At 43.2% G+C, this 20253-nt stretch overlaps 1 protein-coding gene across 1 annotated transcript in view; it reads left to right on the top strand.

Annotated features, from left to right (window-relative positions):
• Nucleotides 1-20253, top strand: part of LOC109421880 (protein lozenge) — a 131107-nt gene that overhangs the window by 60736 nt on the left and 50118 nt on the right. The window contains exon 4 of the mRNA XM_029861755.2: nt 6232-6345. Within this exon, the coding sequence (XP_029717615.2) occupies nt 6232-6345 (114 nt within the window). The remainder of the gene's footprint in view (nt 1-6231; nt 6346-20253) is intronic.

The raw sequence follows: 20253 nt of genomic DNA on the forward strand, positions 1-20253 counted from the left end.
GGGAATCTCTTCTACGTTATTCAAAAAATACATTCGAAACTGATTGCAATCGAGGTATTGGAGATGCTTTTCTATAAGTATTAAATTTGAATAAAACACAAAACGTTTCAAATGTATCCGTATGGCGTTTAACAGAGGTACTTAATTTGCAGGTTTACAGCTGCGGTTCCATTTTCAATGCAGAAGGCATCATGTTGCCGTTGAAGCCAACACGCCCGGCTAGTTATATTGTTGTAGGCGGTTCCTCTAAAACCGCTAAACGTTGGTTACGTGTTGCTCTACGGCACAGGGGAATATATTTCATTGTTGTAAATAACGGCCATTAATTATTTTTGCCCATTCCTTCGAAAGCATATCTCTATACAGCATCGGCCTGGGACAAATGAAGAGTGATGGAGGTTCTCTCTCTGATCGGGATTCAGCGGCTTGGAGGTAAAGGATCAAACCTTCAGTGCACGAAAATGGATTGCCTCCAGATGGGTTTCGAGAACAAAGCGCGCGCGCATGGACTCTAAAGATCCGACGGAATGGAAAAAGTGTAGCAAAGTGTGAGCGGATTATGACGTCGTAAAAATGATTTAAGCTGTGATTTAAAAATATTAAAGTAGCATTAACACTTCATTTTAATGCTTTGAAGAATCGCGTTGAGTAATTTACGGACGCTCACCTTGGTAATCGATTACGTTTGCGCTATGCGCAACTGCCTTCGGAAGCTCGTCGGACGCGATCCGACCATTTCGTCTGGTAGAAAAAAAAACTCGTTAAATTTCGTCATTAATTACTGCTCCTTGTTCCTTGAAACCGCTGCCGACTGCGGCGCGCGCACACTCACTTTCAGCTGAACCTCCCTCGGCATAACCTCAAAACCCGAAATTTTATAATTTATAGGTGCAAATCAAAGTTTGCGGCGAGCAAATGTTTGGCCCAGTTCAACTACCACAACACCGCAGAGCAGCGACGGCAGGTCGTCACCACCGTAAAACCCGCACTAGAGGTACGCAACAGCCTGGAAGTTGTCAGAGCTGTATTCCGGCCCTCGGTCATACATTTGGGAAGAATCGCTGAAAATCAATTAGCTATGAAACCAAACCGAAGTGTTTGGTTTTCTCGATGTGGTTAATCTCTCCCGAAAGGCTGCCGCCCATGATGCGGACGGAGGATGAGGGTAGCTCTGGCCGTCGGAGAGTCTACCCCCTTCTTCGGGGACCGACGGCAAATGTCGGTTAGTGGGAACTTAAGTCTGACTCCATTTTAGGTTTTTTTTTGGTCGAACACGCATCACCGGAACCACCACCACAGAAACGGAAAGTGAACAAGAGACATCTAAATGGTTTGCGGTGAAATTTTATGAACTCTGCATTTCCCAAAAATGTATATCAATGATGTGGCAAATGCAGTTTGGAGGTGACAAAGGGGTTTCATGTGTGTTGTGGCTAGAATCGGTGCATTATGAATCATTGATTATGATGGGTCGTAATTTGTTTCTTTGGAAATTCTCACTCGATAAAAACAATAACTTTCTTTTTGCTCATTACGATTCTCTACCTTCGTCATCAGTGTTCTCTGAAAAAAACTCAGTTTGCCTCGTATTCGATCGAACACAAACCACCAGTAGGAGTCGTCTCAATTGTAATCGGTTCATAGCTGTGCGTCTCCAGTTCCGCACTTTGCGAAGGGTCCGCAAATAGTCCTGCACTTGATCGGCCCACCTACCTTGCTGCTCAGCACGTCTTCTTTGTACCGGTTGAATGGCTCTCGAGAACCATTTTAATTTGGTTGTTGTCCGACATTCTGATGACGTGACCCGACCACTGCAGCCTCCCGATTTTCACGATGTGGACGATGGTTGGTTCTCTCAGCAGCTGATGCAGCTCGTGGTGCATTCGCCCCTCCAAGTCCATCTGCACTCCGCCGTAGATGGTACGCAACATCTTCCATTCGAAAACTCCAAAGGCGCGTTGGTCCTCTGCACGTAGGATCCATGCTTCGTGCTCATAGAGGACTACCGGTCGAATCAGCGTTTTGTAGATAGTTAACTTCGTGTGACGGCGAACTTCGTTCGATCGTAGGATTCTGCGGAGTCCAAAGTAAGCTCGATTTCCTGCCACAATTAGTCTCTGAATTTCTCTGCTGGTATCTTTGTTGGCGGGCACCAGTGAGCCCAAGTACACAAATTCTTTAACCGCCTCAATTTCTTCACCGTCGATGGAAATTCGGATTCGGCAGGCGCGGTGATGCCTTCCTGGAGCACTTTGTCATCATGTACTTTGTCTTCGACACATTAATGACTAATTCGATTCGCCTGGCTTCACTCTTTCTTTAGTCGAATGTACGTTTCCGCCATCGTCTCAAATTTACGAGCTATAATATCAATGTCATCAGCGAAAACAAACAGCTGAACGGACTTCGTGAAAATCGTCCCACTCGAGTTTATCCCCGCTCTCCTTATTACACCCTCTAAATCAATGTTGAACAGCAAGCACGAAAGACCATCACCTTGCCGTAACCCTCTGCGAGATTCGAAGGGACTCGAGAGTGTCCCTGATACTCGAACTACGCACATCACTTGATCCATCGTCGCCTTGATCAATCGTATCAGTTTATCCGAGAATCCGTATTCGTGCATAATCTGCCATAACTGTTCTCGATCGATTGCATCATACGCCGATTTGAAATCGATGAACAAGTGATGTGTGGGCACGTTGTATTCGCGGAATTTCTGCAACACCTGGTGGATGGAGAACATCTGTCCGTTGTAGCGCGTTCACCCATAAATCAAGCCTGATATTGCCCCACGAACTCTCTTGCAATCGGTGACAGACGGCGGCATAAAATTTGGGAAAGTACCTTGTAGGCAGCGCTCAGTAGTGTCATCGCGCGATAGTTCCCGCAATCCAACTTGTCGTTCTTTTTGTAGATGGGACACACGATACCTTCCATCCATTCCTCCGGTAATACTTCCTCCTCCCAAATCTTGGTAATGACCCAGTGTAGTGCTCTCCACCGTATTTTAGAAGCTCGCTTGGTAGTTGATCTGCCCCAGCGGCTTTGTTGTTTTTCAACCGGCCAACCTCCTCCTCAATCTCTTGAAGTCTTTCGTACTGTGCACATACTCCTAAATCTGTTACCACGCCACCTTCGGTACTTGCAACGTCGACATTGAGGTGCTCATCGTAATGCTGCCGCCACCTGTCGACCACCTCACGCTCGCTCGTAAGAATATTCCCGTAATTATTTCGGCACATGTCGGCTTGTGGCATGAAGCCTCTGCGCGAGCGGTTCAGCTTCTCGTAGAACTTTCGTGTGTCCTTAGCGCGGTACAGCTCTTCCACCGCTTCGCGATCTCGTTCTTCCTGCTGGCGCTTCTTCTTCCGGAAGACTGAGTTCTGCCTGTTCCGCGCCTGTTTGTAACGCGCCTCATTCGCTCTCGTACGGTGTTGCAGCATTCTCGCCCATGCTGCATTCGTTTCGTTTCTCAACTATTCATATTCGCCGTCGTACCAGTCGTGTCTGTGATTCGGAGTCGCAAAGCCTAGTGCTGTAGCCGAGGTACTACCTATGGCGGATCGGATGTCCTTCCAGCCATCTTCAAGTGTAGCTGCGCCAAGCTACTCTTCCGTTGGTAGGGCCACTGCTAACTGCTGCGTGTGGTCTTGAGATACTTCAATGTTTCGCAGCCGCTCGATGTTGAGCCGCGACGTTCGACTTCGACGCGTGCTGATAACCGTCGAAAGTTTTGAGCGCATACATACAGCGACTAAGTAGTGATCCGAACCTATGTTCGCACTACGGTATGTGCGGACATTGGTTATATCCGAGAAGAATTTACCGTCGATTAGAACGTGGTCGATTTGGTTTTCTGTTTGATGGTCGGGTGATCTCCAGGTGGCTTTGTGGATATCTTTGCGGGGGAAGAAGGTGCTTCGGACTACCATACCACGGGAGGATGCAAAGTTTACGCATCGCTGGCCGTTATTATTCGATACGGCGTGTAGGCTGTTTTGCCCGATTACCACTCTGTAAATTTCCTCCCTTCCTACCTGCGCGTTCATGTCGTTGACAACGATTTTCTTGTCACGCGGTGAGCAACCATCGTATGTTTGCTCTAACTGCGCGTAGAACGCTTCTTTCTCGTCATCGGGTCTCCCTTCGTGTGGGCAGTGGACGTTAATGATGATGTAGTTGAAGAAACGGCCCTTAACTCTCAACATGCACATCCTTGCGTTGATCGGCTGCCACCCGATCACACGTTGTCGCATCATGCCCAACACTATAAATCCTGTTCCCAGTTCATTGGTGGTGCCACAGCTTTGGTAGAAAGTAGCCGCTCGATGCCCGCTTTTCCACACTTTCTGTCCGGTCCAACAAAGTTCGTGCAACGGCACGATGTCGAATTTGCGGGGATGTAGTTCGTCGTAAATTATCCTGTCACATCCTGCGAAACCTAGTGACTTGCAATGTAGTCCTTATTTCGTCGCGTTGGTCTTTGCCGATTGTATCGAGTCGTATTTTCTCCTATGTTAATCGCAATGGGGATTTTTACGGTTGGCTTATTGGGCCTCGCCAACACTCCTGTCTCGCCGGAGGGCCATCGTGCCAGTTCTGTTTAACGTCCCAACCAACACTGGGACGACCACGCTGATGGGGCTACCACCTTGGGTCCTTGGATCTAGCTGGGCGTTGGGCAGCATTTCTTACTCAGCCGCCGGATGCCAGAACAAACGTTGTTTGAGCCGCACCTCCTTGGTGAACAGACGCTCGGGTCGTACCTCCTCAATTAAGCTGAAGCCAAAAGGACAACAGTACCCAGGCTGCACTGCCAGCTAAGCACGCAACTCTTAGCTGGCGGTCTTTGTCATCGTTTGACCCGTGGAAGCATGAGGTAGGAACTTGTGAGGACCAGAGCTATGTTGGACGCTCTCCTTATCGACTCACCGTTTTGCAGCCCAATCCTAATCGATATGGTTCATGTTAATTATAATTTGCTTAACGGTACACGGTGTCAGAATATCGATTATTATCCAACTTTCATGTGTTTCGGATTTTCGCAGAAAATCAGCATTATGGCTGAATTTAATATTGGATAGAATAATAAAATATTCCATCGAGAATTTTTTTTTATTTATCTAAGCTTTTGGTTATTTTCCATACTAAAATTTATTAAATACTGTTTTTATCCTAAATACGTCCCGTACATGGGAACATTTTCGCCGATTGTTTGTCACACTTTCCAGATAACCACCTCCCCTTCCCTCTGAGCGTGACGTACTTAATGGATGCACCCCATATCGCCCAAACATTAATCATTGCCAAAGAAAAAATGAGGTCCCTACATGAAAGTTCGATAAAAATCGAATTTTAACACCGTGCGGTACGATATCATGGTACCCTGTTAGCATTAGCATTGAGCGAGTCGCACAAATTCGTAGGTGGTACAGTCCTAGACCGCTGTTCTGAGGGTTGCCTCCTTCCCGTCCGAACCAAAGTACAAAGATTTGAGACTAATCTCTGACTCTTGGACAAGACTAATGCAATCCTCCAATGGTCGAGCACTGTCCTGGCCACGTGCTTGCGACTGCTGAGGGATGGGAAAGGATGGTTAGTTTTGGACACCTATGAAAAATGTAGACAACTCTACGATCTCTCAGGCCTAAGTGTTACGGGAATTTGGGTGTTGTTAGTGGAAGGGTAAACTCCAAAGGATACGCTTGGTCAACGATCCGGCACACCATTGTTAGACTGCTTCGAATCAGTTGTCTGCCCAATTCATCCTGGTTTCCTCGTCATTTTGATGGCATTTGGTTGAATTACTAGATTCTTCGGTTGATAATCTGAAATATAAAATAACATCGTACGTCAAATAAGCTACATATTAGTGATACGCTCGCCACAGTTACAAAGTTTTCAATATTATTTATAGCATACGATAAATTTACCTGAATCCAGCTGAAATAAAATGTTAATTAGCAGTACATTGAAACAAAAATACTACAAAACACAAAAACAGTGCATCAAACTTTGATCTTGGAATATTTATAAAAACAGTAAATATCAAGATCAAAATTTGATTTGGTAGATCTTACACCGCAACGCACCATTTTAAGTTGATCTACCCACGTCACGGGGTAGTACGATATCTTGATACCTAGTATAGATAAAAACATTTAACACCCTCATTTTCTGATATTCAAAACGATTCATTGGTACCAATATCTCTATTTATTTTCACAGGGAAAAGCTTCACACTTTCTATCACAATCTCCACCACCCCGCCTCAAGTGACAACCTACGCCAAAGCAATCAAGGTGACCGTTGATGGACCAAGAGAGCCTCGTTCGAAAACCAGTGAGTATGAGTATGGAAGTAAATCATTTTTTTTTCATTACTATCGTAAATACTGTCTCCATGTCAATATTATTTTTGTATTATATAGCACCCGAAATCGTTCATATCTGTTTAAAGGAATGATACTGACTTGCTATCTCTCGTGGCCCAGCTAGTCCAGCCGATTTTGGCTCGCCTTCCGCTATCACGCTTTTCCCACACCCTTCACATAGTCAGCGTCAATCTCTACGCTCGAGAAACAGAATTAAATTTCCATAATTAGTATCCCTCTCTATGATATGTGCATATGACAAGCCCCGGGGCGTACTGTTGATGTTGCCGCTGCTATAAGGCGGCGGCTTTTTTTGCAAGCCCAGCAGTGATAAGGGCCGGCGGCTTTCTTTGCCATGACCGAGTGAAGGAGTCTTTATCGCAACACTTACGGCTTAAAGTTAATTGAATGTCAGGATTTGACACTTTCCACGGGGGATTAATTAGGATACATGTTTTGCTGTTGCCGCCATAACTAGAAGATTTTCTTCGATTCTACATGTTGATGCTGAGCTGCTAAAGGACGAAACATACCATGTCGTTGCTCGTCGACTTCGTTATCCGCTCAGTTAGCGTTGCAGCTGTTTTAAATACACCAGCATAATGACGGGTCCTGAATTTTCCCTTCGTCGCCGTCGTCGTGCGTAAGGATAATTTTTATTCGTAGAAAATGTTTTTGTTATTTGCCGACCGACAGCCTACACGCGGAACAGCAGTATGACTTTGACCCGAGCGTTTTAAGAAAGAAAACCGCAACGTCAAAATTTACTTTCGATTACGAGTACAAAAAGTACGGCTCACGCCCAAAAAGGGAACTTTGATGGAAAAGTCGTCTTTGGTGTTCGGGAAGCGATGTGATGCTCCTTTGTACTGTGACGAGTGCTGTTGGCAGAAATTAGAGTGAAGTTCATCCTAACCGCAAAGTTGTAACATATGGTGTCGTATGATCGTTATGTGACGTATCTTTTGATGAATTTATTGTGTTCAGTTCGTTGGCCTGGAAGTTACAATAGTGATGAACGGTTACATAATAGCAATATTAATGGATATAATTTAACTGAATTTCCATTTTGAACATTTTTTTGGTTAAATGTACGACCTATTCTAATTGTCTACATGCGTATCATAAAATGTTCCAGAAGCCTGATGTTTGTGTCGGTGTCCGGTATCGGATGGAATAAAAAGCGGTACAAGCAAGCGAGAGCAGCCAAGAAAAGATTTAACCACGAAAACAGATGAGGAAAATGCCACAACACAGTGAAGAACAGAATGATATGCAGAAATTTTACGAAACTGTTAATGACGTTCAGATAAAGACAGCGCCCGAGTGCGTTCCTCCCGCCATCTGCTGTGATCGAGAATTTAACTTGCTGACAGATATACTAGCTGTCAGGTTGAGAGATCACCTCGAGAATTTGTTCAATGGAGAGTATTGTCGTAGAAGAGACTAGCCCTAAGGCTTCATGCCTGCTAGCTTTTACCGTGTTTTGGCCACCCTTAGGCACTGCTCGAGCCAATTGTCAAGATGTTTGACATCGTCTTCGACAATGCCATGATCGCCATACTTGCCCTTCGGCAGGCGTATTCCACGTGACTATAGAAGTTCAGCTTGTCATCAATCATGACACCCATCTGCGACAGACAGATCGCTTGGAGCTGATCGGGCCCACCGCCCGCCAGACTTGAGATTATTCATCACCACCACCTTCGTTTTATGGTGTGTGACTTTCAGCTGTGCGTGCACCAAATTCACCGCTGTCAGCTATAGCTATTCTATTCTATTCTATTCACCGCCTCAATACGCCGCGTGATCGTGCGCCACGTTCCATACTTGACTGACCCCCTGAGGTACCCCCGCGGTGATGTTGAAGCTCATATTTTGCCGTGACGGAACAATCTGTTCTGATAGTAGCTCTCTACCAACCGACATAGGCTTTCCGGGACTCCTGGATGGTGTATGGTGGCACACTCGATGGTAGACCAGCTGACGCTGTTGAACGCATTCTTCACGTCCAGCGTGACGAACGCGCAATAGCGGATTTTCCTTCGCTTCTTTTGGAGCGCTATCTAGGCCGTTGTTGTTACGGTCCTAATAGCGTTTATGGTCGATCGACCCTTCCGGAAGCCGGTTTGGTTATCCGAGATTCCAGAGTTATTTGGACCATAAGCCTCGACAGAATGTTCCGTTCCAACAGTTTCCCGGCGGTGTCCAGAAGGCAGATAGGTCTGTGTGCCGACGGGTCGCCAGGTGGCTTCCCGGATTTGGGCAGTAGAACCAATCTTTGCCTTTTCCACCTCTCCGGAAATTCGCCTCTGTCTAGGCACATCTGTTCAGCCATTCTGAACTACTTTTGGCTATTGCGATGAGCTCGTCGGTCGTCACCGGGGCAACTCACTTTGGCCGGTTTGGCCTTAGGGGACGGGGGCCCATGTTCCATGATCTTCGGCAGCATCTCGGGCGTTCTGGTGGTGCTGACGCGCCTTTAGTTTTGGTCATGACTATTCTGTAGGCATCACCTCAAGGGGTCGTATTGGCTGCCTGGCAGAGATTTTTGAAGTACGCCCGCCTATGTACCCTAGTCTCTTTGTTCAGTGCCAGTGAAGGATTCACTTCGCTCCATTCTGTCCTATCGCTGGATAGTTCATCGGTGTTACCCTCCAGAAGCAATAGGACACGATCGGTGACCAGGTGGACATTGTACGTGTATCCATCGTCGACCCTCTAGTTCGAGGTAGGGGTTAAACCCGGGCTCCAGAAAGTTCCATTCTCTCTCGCCTACGTTCGCGACATCTTAAGTTTCCTTGAATAAAGAAGTACAACATTTGGCGACGAGAAGTAACGAATCCAACGCTGGATGAAGAACTGTCGAATCAAGAATCAGGATGGCGAAATCTGGAGAAGCCCAGTTCCACGACCTCTACCAACAAATCCTGGATCAGAATCGGCAGATGGCGAAAAGAAAACGCTCGGATGATGTAGATGATGGAACGTTTCAGCATGCACGTTTCCATCGGCCCACGGAGAATCCGGAATTCATCATGGAGTCCCTGGCCTCCAACAACCGGGAGTTCGTGTATGAGCCGGAGAATGGTCTCGTTTTCGACCGTTGGTACCGCAAGTACGAAGACCTCTTCCTGGAGGACGGCGCGAAATAGGTCGATGCTGCGAAAGTTCGATTGTTGCTGCGGAGCCTTAGTGTGCTTGTCCACGACAAGTACATCAATTTTGTGCTGCCAAGTCAACCCCGTGAGTACACATTCGAGGTGACGATGAAGAAACTGAAGGAGCTTTTCGGCGTATGGATCTCGTTGTTTAGCAACCGCTACATACACACCCAAAATCGATTGAGAGTTTCAGCAAAATTTTGCTGAATTTTTCTGAGCTGAAGGTTTCAGCAAAAATTTGTTGAAAATCAGAAAAAAATATGATATGATATGTTCAGTAAACTCTACTGATCACCAGTAACGTTTTGCTGAAATTCAGCAAACTTTGCTGAAAGTTCAGCTAAAAAAATTGCTGGAACCTTTAGCTCAGCAAAATTAAGCAAAATATTGCTGAAAGCGTTTGGTGTGTATGTTTCCAGTTGGCCAAGAACGGCGCCGGTGATTTCCTGACGTACGCTGGCACGATCAACAGGCGCTGCGAAGATTTCGACCTCAACAAGCACACGGCGGATCAGTTCTAGAGCCTGATTTTCATCTGCGGGTTACGATCTTACATGGACGCCGACATCCGGACGAGACTTCATTCCAAGTTCAAGATAAATGTGGAAGGCGAATGCACTCTGGAACCACTCATCACCGAGTGCCAACGCCTACAAAACCTCAAACACGACCCTGCCTTGGTTGAACAGAATAATAGGTGAGTGCAATCAAGCAGCGCAAACTCCCACCTGATCTGGATCCATGGACAGGATGAAGACGAAAGCTGATTACCCCAAGACGCTCTGCTGGCAGAGAGGTGAAATGGTGGAATCAGGTGATTCACTTCGTCTACTTGGTGAACTTCGATCGACAGTTAGGCTAGGATATGTCGCTAAAACAGCAACGTTCAACGTGACCAACAGCCCAATCAACCTGTTCGGTCTGTACTGGATCGAGCTACTCGATCTAATGAACACCCTGTTATCAACAATTTGCAACCAGGTTTGCTGCTCTAACCAGGTTTGCTGCTCTGTTCAACGGTACAAAGCAGCGTTTCCTGATGTGTTCAAACCCGGCCTCGGACACTGCAAGAAGATTATCTCAAGCTTCGAGCCAGACCCGTTTTCAAGCTGAAAATACCAGTTCCGTCCACGTCCATGGAGAAGATTGAAGTTGAACTGGACTGCCTCCAGTCTCTGGGCATCATCACGCCTGTAGAATACTCGCCGTGGGATACTCCAATTGTCACAGTGAAGAAACCCGGAGGCAAAGTGCGAATCTGCGCCGACTACTCGACCAAACTGAACGCTGCATTAAAGTCCAACCACTACCCGCTGCCTGTCCCGGACATTTTCAGTAAGCTGAACGGTTGCTGATGCTTACCTTCAATTAGAAGTTGACGACGACTCGAAGCAACTCCTCAAAATCAACACGTACCTGGGTCTCTATCGTTTCAACCGGCTCGCTCCTGGTGTAAAATCCGCTCCAAGGGGTTGTTGGCTATGCTGTTCTGGTGTTCAGCAAAACTAAAGAAAATCACTACAAGGGTATGTTTAGTTGGCGATTCAGGCATCAAATTGATTGAAAACGATGATTAAATTTTCATTCAATGTTTCGCTTCGTATGGAAGCTTCTTCAGGGACTCTAAAAGTGTAGTTTATTTACTGTTTGTTGTCATTTACTGTACTGTTGTCATAAGTGCTTAATTTCTTACCAATTTGTATCGTTTTTTTGTCTAATCGGATTTGTTAAACGTTGAAATGTCAATATTGCTAGAGTCTGTTGTGGATATTTTACAAAGATTATGGTGTGATTTGTGTGAAATATTTTTAAAGTGTACTTACAATTTGTTTTGGGGGTGGTAGCATTACGGAAAGCACTAATTTAGCAGGGTCAACTTTGGATGAATTATCTAGTTTGGAAGTGTGTCAATAATATTATGGTCTATGGTCTGTTTGTGTTAGGTCTATTGGTGTGATTTGTTTTGGTTCTATTTAGAGCATTTTTAAATGTGTGTAGTATTCCTGCATAGGTTGCGTGTAGATTTTCTGTGTCCGATCGTCTGTTTACTGTTTTCTCAGTGTTGTATATGTGACAACTCTCTAGGAATTGGAGGTTGGTTGATTTGTGTGTCTTGTCTACTATTACTACTTCATCTAACTTAAACGAGTGTTCCATTGCTGCTGTGTGGTTAACTAATGCTGTCTTCTCTCTGATTTCTGCTATTGCTCCGTCCCTGTTGTTGTTGCCATAGCTGTTCTCGATCGATTGTATCGTACGCCGAAATCGATGAACAAGTGATGTGTGGGCACGTTGTATTCGCGGCATTTCTGCAACACCTGGCGGATGGCGAACATCTGGTCCGTTGTAGCGCGTTCACCCATAAATCAAGCCTGATATTGCCCCACGAACTCTTTTGCAATCGATGATAGACGGCGGCATAAACTTTGAGAGGTATCTTGTAGGCAGCGCTCAGTAGTGTGATCGCGCGGTAGTTCCCGCAATCCAACTTGTCGCCCTTTTTGTAGCTGGGACACACGATACCTTCCATCCATTCCTCCGGTAATACTTCCTCCTCCCAAATCTTGGTAATGACCCAGTGTAGTGCTCTCACCAGTGCTTTTCCACCGTATTTTAGAAGATCGCTTGGTAGTTGATCTGCTCCAGCGGCTTTTTTGTTTTTCAACCGGCCAACCTCCTCCTCAATCTCTTGGAGGTCAGGGGCCGGAAATCTTTCGTCCTGTGCATATAATCCTAGATCTGTTACCAGCGATCGTTCCTTGGTGCTGTAAATTTCCATGGTAAGTTTGTCCAGGAGATGCACCAACAGCGGCAGCCACTAGGTGTTAAAGAAAGATGCTACGTTTACGCGGTCCCCTGAGTGCCAGAAGTCATTCGAGCGGTTCAAGGATGTTCTACAGTCGGATCTGCTACTCACGCACTACGATCCGGCATTGGAAATCATCGTTGCGGCCGACGCGTCGCAAACTGGAATAGGTGCGTACCTTCTACATAAGCTACCTGACGGCTCGCCCAAAGCTATCGCCCATGCATGCCGCTCTCTCACCCCGCAGAGGCAAATTATGGACAGATCGAACAGGAAGGTTTTGCGTTGGTGTTCGCCGTGTCAAAATTCCATCACATACGAACATCTCCGAAACGCTCCAGACTTTCCTCCAGGTATACAGGACATCTTCCATTTGTTTGTGTCCTAAACGGCAGGGCACCTTCGCAGCAGATGTTTGGTTGGAACATCAAGACAGTTCTGGATCTCCTACAGTGTAGGACCTACACCACGATCAACCGAAGCCCGTTGTCCGCAGTTATTGCCAGGACGAGCAGTTCAATCGCAAGCTGGGTCTGGTCGACGTAATTTCAAGAAAGATGATGAGGTCTACGCCGTGTCAACCACAATGTGCTCTTGGACGACTGGCACGGACGAAAGAAGCTCATCCGAAGCCACTCCAACCAACTCAAAATTCCGTTCCAGTGAAGATGCATGTCTTCATGTCGATCTATGTCTTTGATTGGCATATGGAAGCATGCGGTAGGAACATATGAAGACTAGAGCTGTGTTTGACGCTCTGGGTTGACAACTCACCATTTTGCATCACGAAATTAGTGCTACTGGATAAGTAATTCAAAAATATAAAAACAGGATACTACAATATTTGTTTATCTAAGCACAAAAACAATAGGGGTCATTCCATATGAAGTGACCGAGAAAATGTGAAAACTTGCAACCGACCATCACGGATTTGAACCAAATTTGGTTGAAACATTTGTTTAGATGGAAAAAGAAAAAATCCAAATTTTGGTGCCGATCGGATCACCCCTCGGCCCGTGGCAGCACCCCTCGTTTTGGCCGATATGAAAATTATCCTCTCTTTCTTTCATTTTTATCATTGAAACGATTGCACCTACACATTTTCGACCTTCGGCTTTTTTAAAGGAAATCGTTCAGGGAATCCAGAAAAAATATTAATTTTTTGGTACAGTGTTGCCAGATATCATATTTTTTAATTTTAAAACTAAAAATCGATTTTTCTCAAAATACGTATATTTTGATTTTAAAAATTTTGATTCCATCGTGTTTATCAGACGTTTTTCTATCGAAAAAGCTTAACTCCCCAAAGTAATTTGCATCGTTCCTGAGATATAGCGTTTTTAAGAAAAAAATATTCATTTTTTTCATATAAAGTATCATATAAAATCAGGTGCAGTTTATGAATTTCGGAAAAAAATTGTTCGGTGCCATACAAAGACGTTTTGTGTTGATTTCAACAATATCAAGTATAAAAAGGATTAAAAAAATGTTACAGTGTTGCCAGTTCATCAATTATGAGTCTATCGTAATGGACAAGCATAACCTGTTGAACTAAAAAAAATGTATCTGAGATTGAGATCATCAATTCTAAACAAATTTCATATATTTTAACATTATCTGAACAGAAGTGCTGCCAAATATGTAATATTTATTGTAGAAATCTTAATTTTACTAGAACACTAGTATGAAATCTAATTAACAAGCCAAAAGTTTTTTTTTTATTTAGGTTTAGTACATTTGGCAACATCGACGTAAAATATATTCAGGAAAACATTTGATGAGTGTATTTATAAGCAACAGTGCTGAAAATGTAATTTCGATATAACTACATTCAATGACTCACAGCTAATTTCAGAAGCTGAACCTGAAAATATGGAATATGATAAAATATAAAGTATGATATCCTTTGGAATTAGATAATATTAGATACTACGCATCGTCGCGCAACTGGTAGCTCAGACTTCAGTATTTTTATTTTATATTCGAAGGTCCAACTCCTTATAAAAATCCCTGTAAAAATATCTTTTGATTGATTTTTACGGCAGTGTTGCCAAGTATGCTAGTAATTAGCGGAAACGCAAACAATAGGTGCGGGTATTGCGTTTACTCTTACTGGATTGCCGAATAATAGATCATGTCTTTTATTGTCCCAGGCAGAGAAGTGAAGAACAGTGTTGGGTATTGTGTTGTCTATTGATGTGATTGCATATGGTATGACTTTTTGTTTGTTCTTCGTGGCGAAATGGATTAGTGGCGTTTGCTCCCTAGAGCCTACTTTTCTTAGGCTTTTTTTGCATGGAAAAGAGATCGGTTGTACGCGAATGTTAATTCCGATAAATCAAATCGATTGTTCGATCAATTATAGATGACTCCCAGATCGACAATGTATAGTATCATATTAAGGATCGGTATATTCGCCTCACTCCATTCATATTCACTCCTTTTTGCTGAATCGAATCGAGAAAGATGCAGCAAACGGATTGTCATGATCAAGCACGTAACCCCATCACCAGTGGAAAGCCATGCGCAAGTTGCTTGACATGGATATTCGTTGCCGTTCGTCGCAGTTTTGATCGCAAGCGAATGAATGAATGGCGAATGGTGAAGAATGCTGGTGAGTGATCGAAGTGGCTGCTGTCGTCGCTGATAAGCAAACACACAAACTAAAGCGACAATCGTTCGCTGCGATTAATCATGGAGTAGCAATTATGAATTGTGTTGCCATCTATGCTAATACTCATGCAGTGTTGCCAAATGTGCTCGTTATGTATAAAAATAGAAATCATTTGTTTTTATTTGGTGTTATCTATTTCCGAAAGCTTTTGTGTAAATTAGATGTTTACAATAAAAATGGCATGTGTGGCAACACTTCCATCTACAACATCGTTGAAATGAATAAAATGACAATTGAAATGAATTTCACAATAGATACATTTTATATTTTAACAATTTATCCTCATCTTTTCCAATAAACCAATTTTTTTATTGCTAACTATCAAACTAACAATAACTGTCAATTATCGGGTCATTTTGTCAGATAGGACCATAAACAAGAAAACACAGATAAACAGACGTAACATTGGAAAAAATTGCAGTGCGCACATCATTTTTCTAAGCGTTAGACGTTTCACCTAGTGTGAACTAGGCGATGGATTTTCGCGAAAATTTTTCTAGGTGTTACGTCTGTTTGTCTGTGAAGAAAATGTCAACAGCAGGGTCGTTAGAGAAGATGTGTATTGTTTTTATCCTGTTCACACATTTTGCAACACACATGGTGCGCATTTTCAGAATAACCTGTACATTGTCAAACACTTGAAGGTTAGGTTTCAAGGTATAATAAAAAAGGTAAACTGGCAATACTGTTACAATTTTTTAATCCTTTTTATACTCGATATTGTTCAAATCAGCACAAAACGTGATTATATGGCATCGAACAATGTTTTTCTTACGAAATTTATAAACTGCACCTGATTTTATATGATACTTTAAATGAAAAAAATGAATATTTTTTCTTAAAAACGCTATATCTCAGGAACGACGCAAATTACTTTGGGGAGTTAAGCTTTTTCGATAGAAAAACGTCTGATAAACACGATGGAATCAAAATTTTTAAAATCAAAATATACGTATTTTGAGAAAAATCGATTTTTAGTTTTAAAATTAAAAAATATGATATCTGGCAACACTGTACCAAAAAAATAATATTTTTTCTGGATTCCCTGAACGATTTCCTTTAAAAAAGCCGAAGGTCGAAAATGTGTAGGTGCAATCGTTTCAATGATAAAAATAAAAGAAAGAGAGGATAATTTTCATATCGGCCAAAACGAGGGGTGCTGCCACGGGCCGAGGGGTGATCCGATCGGCACCAAAATTTGGATTTTTTCTTTTTCCATCTAAACAAATGTTTCAGCCAAATTTGGTTCAAATCCGTGATGGTCGGTTGCAAGCGGTCGGTCACTTGGCGTGGAATGACCCATAGTTCAATAACTAAAGACGAATTGTCATCCATCATCGTCTCTTTCCGGAAAGCTTCTGATTCAAGTGTTGATGGGTAACATCATTGAATCAATGCTAACAGCATCCCATCTTTGGAATGAGTCAGGGGGTTATTTCGGTTAAATATGCAACCATTTAATTTTCTCCATGAGGCATCCAGTAGTTTTCAGAACGAAATCATCGTTGGCTTTTCCAAACGTACCAATAATGTTTGTATTCCCTAGTGTGATACTTGCAGAATACTTCTGCTCTCTCCGAGCACCAACTGAGCCATGGGGTTTCAGGTAAGATAAAAATTGGAAAACTGAGCCTAACTACTTTTGACTTCTGTGGACTGTTACCCCCACAAATGCGCATTCCGAACTGGTGAGCCTTTTAATGGAACGTCATGGCAGGGGACACTGGCTCTGATCCGGAAAGGCTCGTTAAATTCTAAAACCGGAGATGGACCGCTCGTGCTGCATGCTGCACATACCCCAAAAGCTGCCGTCCGGCTGCCACGAACGACATCAGCTGGTATAAATAATTTGAAAACGAAAATCTGCCACTCTTTCGGGCTAATAACAACCCTTTCGGAATCGGGATGCATACGGCAGCAACAACGTAATGGCACCTAATGCAGGCATCGTCCTTTTTCCCCGATGGAGAGGATGTTCATGTGCATTTCCAAACATTGACTGTGCCAGGGCAAGCAACTATCGGAACAAGAGCCTTCCGTTCCGTCGTTGTGGCCGATAGACAAAAGGATAACAACACAGTTGTAGACAGAAAATGAAAGGGCAATTACATAATTCTTTCCCCTGGTCCACTGCGCCAGCGTTTGTCTCCGAAAGGTGAAAGAGCAGCGGACTTGCACAAAAACATACCAGCGAAGTAAAAATAAATGCTTCACATTTAGTTTGGCGCTGACTTGCAACCGGACATTAGCTATTCCGTGGTTGTTGAAGGGATCGTCGTCATGGACCAGTAATGGGTGTCTGTATTAGAACGTTTCCCGAAAATGACACAAATATGTACGAAAATGCTAATACTGTGAGATAATCTTTTTAATACAAAAAACGAGTTACATCGAGTATTAATTCTTTGCAGAACTCTATACATATCATATTGCAACGACTATCATATACCATTCATATTCATATCTTATCCTATTTTCACCTAGCTTCACAAAGCACCAGTCGGCATGGCAGTCAGCATACAGAATATATACTATCAGCCGCCGCAAACCAGTAAACGAAAGATGCTTATCGCCTTTCCCACAAGTCGTGGGCAAATTCATTAACCGCTGCTACTCGCTCTTGGGTCACAGACTTTCGTTAAACCACAGTGTCAAGCGATAGGGCACGGGACCAGTTACCGGCCGAGTAATAAAGTTATCTGTACTCTAAAATAATGACATCAATCAGCACAGTAAAAAAATGTATATGTAATTCGTTACATTATTAAAGTCAACAAGTGTAACGAATGTAAGAACAGGAACAATGAAAAATAATTATCAGTTAAGTACTACGAAAACGGGTGCCCCACCCTAGGTTCCGTATTTTGATCATATTCTTATCTTTGCGACACTTTTTTCGTCGTTCGTTGCCGTGGAATAACATGTTCGATCGGGCTGAGAGAGAGTGAGCAAATGCTGCGAATGATAACGCGCTCTACGCTTAGTTACGATACTGTGAACACTGCGCGAGACAGTTTTCCCACGGCGCTGCAAATGAAGCTGGAATCTGGAGAATGCAAATTTCATTATCAGCTGATCGATATGTGTGTGGTGATGGTGTAGTATGTATGTCGGATTATGAACACATTTCTTTTTGTGGAAGGTCATGCGTTGCCCCTATATGGAAACAGATTTGGATGCATTTTTTAATTAAGTATTGTAGTGTTTTGGGCTTTAGCTCAACGAAACCTTCTCGGTTTAAGTGGCGATGAGCTGGTAGCGGTGCTTTCGTGAGCGTGCGATGCAACAATGCCCAGGAATGGGAGACCATCGGCTTACTGATGGACTCAAGCGATTGCGGACCTGCGCCGCGTCTGCCTACGGATTAGGCGGCGAATACAGCGAGCACGAACTGAGGATGAGCGAAGCGAACGGCAGGTGTTCACCGCTGTCTAAGTCGCGTTGAAGACGGAGATAAGGGCAAGCAAAAAGGCCTGCTATGAGAGGCTGCGAAACGGTGAGTCGAGAAGGAGAGCGTCCAACATAGCTCTGATTCTCACAAGTTCCTATATTATGCTTCCGCGACTGATCAAACGAGTACAAATAATACCAGCTAAGAGTTGTGTGCTTATGGTAAGTTTCCAGTTCCCAAGAAGAGCGCTCAAGTAAAATTCCTCCTTTTTCCGTCAGTAATTTTGACATTTGTTTAACCGACAGCATTTTTACGAAACGATGCTGTAAGAAGGATGTGAAGAAAAGGGCACTGCATACGGCGGTTGCTAGATAAATTGTTCGTTGTTCGTGTGGCGTTTCGTGACCTTGTTGTTTACGATTTGGACTTAGAGAAATTTTGTTCGTTTCCCCAGGAAGTGTGATTGAAATTTAAATTTAATTTTTGCGCGCGTATGGGGAAAATCCAGATAGTGAGATTTCAACGCCACGGTGTCAAAATCTCGATTTTTATCGAACTTTCATGTACCTCGGATTTTTCTTCGGAAATTGTTAGTATTTATATATATTTATATATTATTTATTTATTTATTATTTATTTATTTATATATTCATAATCTAAAGACGAGAAAATATTATATCGGTGAAAATTTTCCCATACATTTTGTATGGGACGTTTTTTGGTTAAAATCAGTATTTAATTAATTTTAGTATGGAAAATAGCCAAAAACTTAGATAAATCAAAATTTCCCCGATGGAATATTTTAAAACTTTTCAATTATAAAGTATAGCCAAAATGCTGACTTTCTGTCCGAGGTACATGGAAGTTCGATAATAATCGAAATTTTGACACCGTGCAACGGAGTTCCAAGGGAAATGCTAATGAGAGACGCTGGGATTCTGAGGGAACTTTTAATGGGTGTGTGAAGAATTAGCCTAAGCTAAAATTCACAAATAAAAAGAAATTAAAAAAACTTTTAATGGTATTACAGCGAGAGTTGGATACTAATTATAAATTCTGCAATATTGGAGTTCGAACTACGGTGGGAGGAATTCGGCTGGGACTCTGACGGTTACCTTGTGGAGTTTTAGATGAAATACGAGGTAGGACAAAGCTTCACGGGGAATTTAATGAAGAACCACGAAAGATTCTTTGTGATGAATCTTTTGGCATTCCGTACGATGGTTTTTCTTTGGGGTTTCACAGAAAGTCCTCTTGAATTTCTTCCAGATGTTCCACCGAAAAATCCACCTGAAGTTCGCAGGGGATTCTTATAAAATGTCTCTGAGATTTTCATTAGAAGTTCTACAAAAAATCCCTCCGTGAGTTTCTTCTAATTCAGGATTTATTTATTTTGTTTTTTTTTTTATTTTGGGATCTTCTAGGAGTTCCTTCAGGGTTTTCTCCAGAGGTGTTTTCTAAGATTCTACCAGGAGTTTTTTCGAACTATTCTACAATAATTTCATCCGGGATTTCTTAAGTATTTTTTATCCGGGGTTCACTCAGATATTTATTCGGAGATTGCCGCAGGAATTCCTTCCGGGATCATTTCAGGAATTCCTTCTAGGATTTTTATAGGAATTCATTCTTAGATTCGTCCTGGAGTTCTTTCAGTGATTCTTCCAGAATTTCTTTCTAAGATACAACTTTTTGAGATTCATCTAGGTTTTCTCTGGACGTTTCTCATGTGAATCCTCAAAGAATTCCTTTTGTAATTCCTCTAGCTTCTTCTGGGATTCCTCCAGGAACTCCTTCTAGGTTTCCTCTAGGAGTAAATTCATGGGCTCCTCTCACGGTTTCTTC

Source organism: Aedes albopictus, chromosome 1, assembly GCF_035046485.1.
Source record: "Aedes albopictus strain Foshan chromosome 1, AalbF5, whole genome shotgun sequence".
NCBI lineage: Eukaryota > Metazoa > Arthropoda > Insecta > Diptera > Culicidae > Aedes > Aedes albopictus.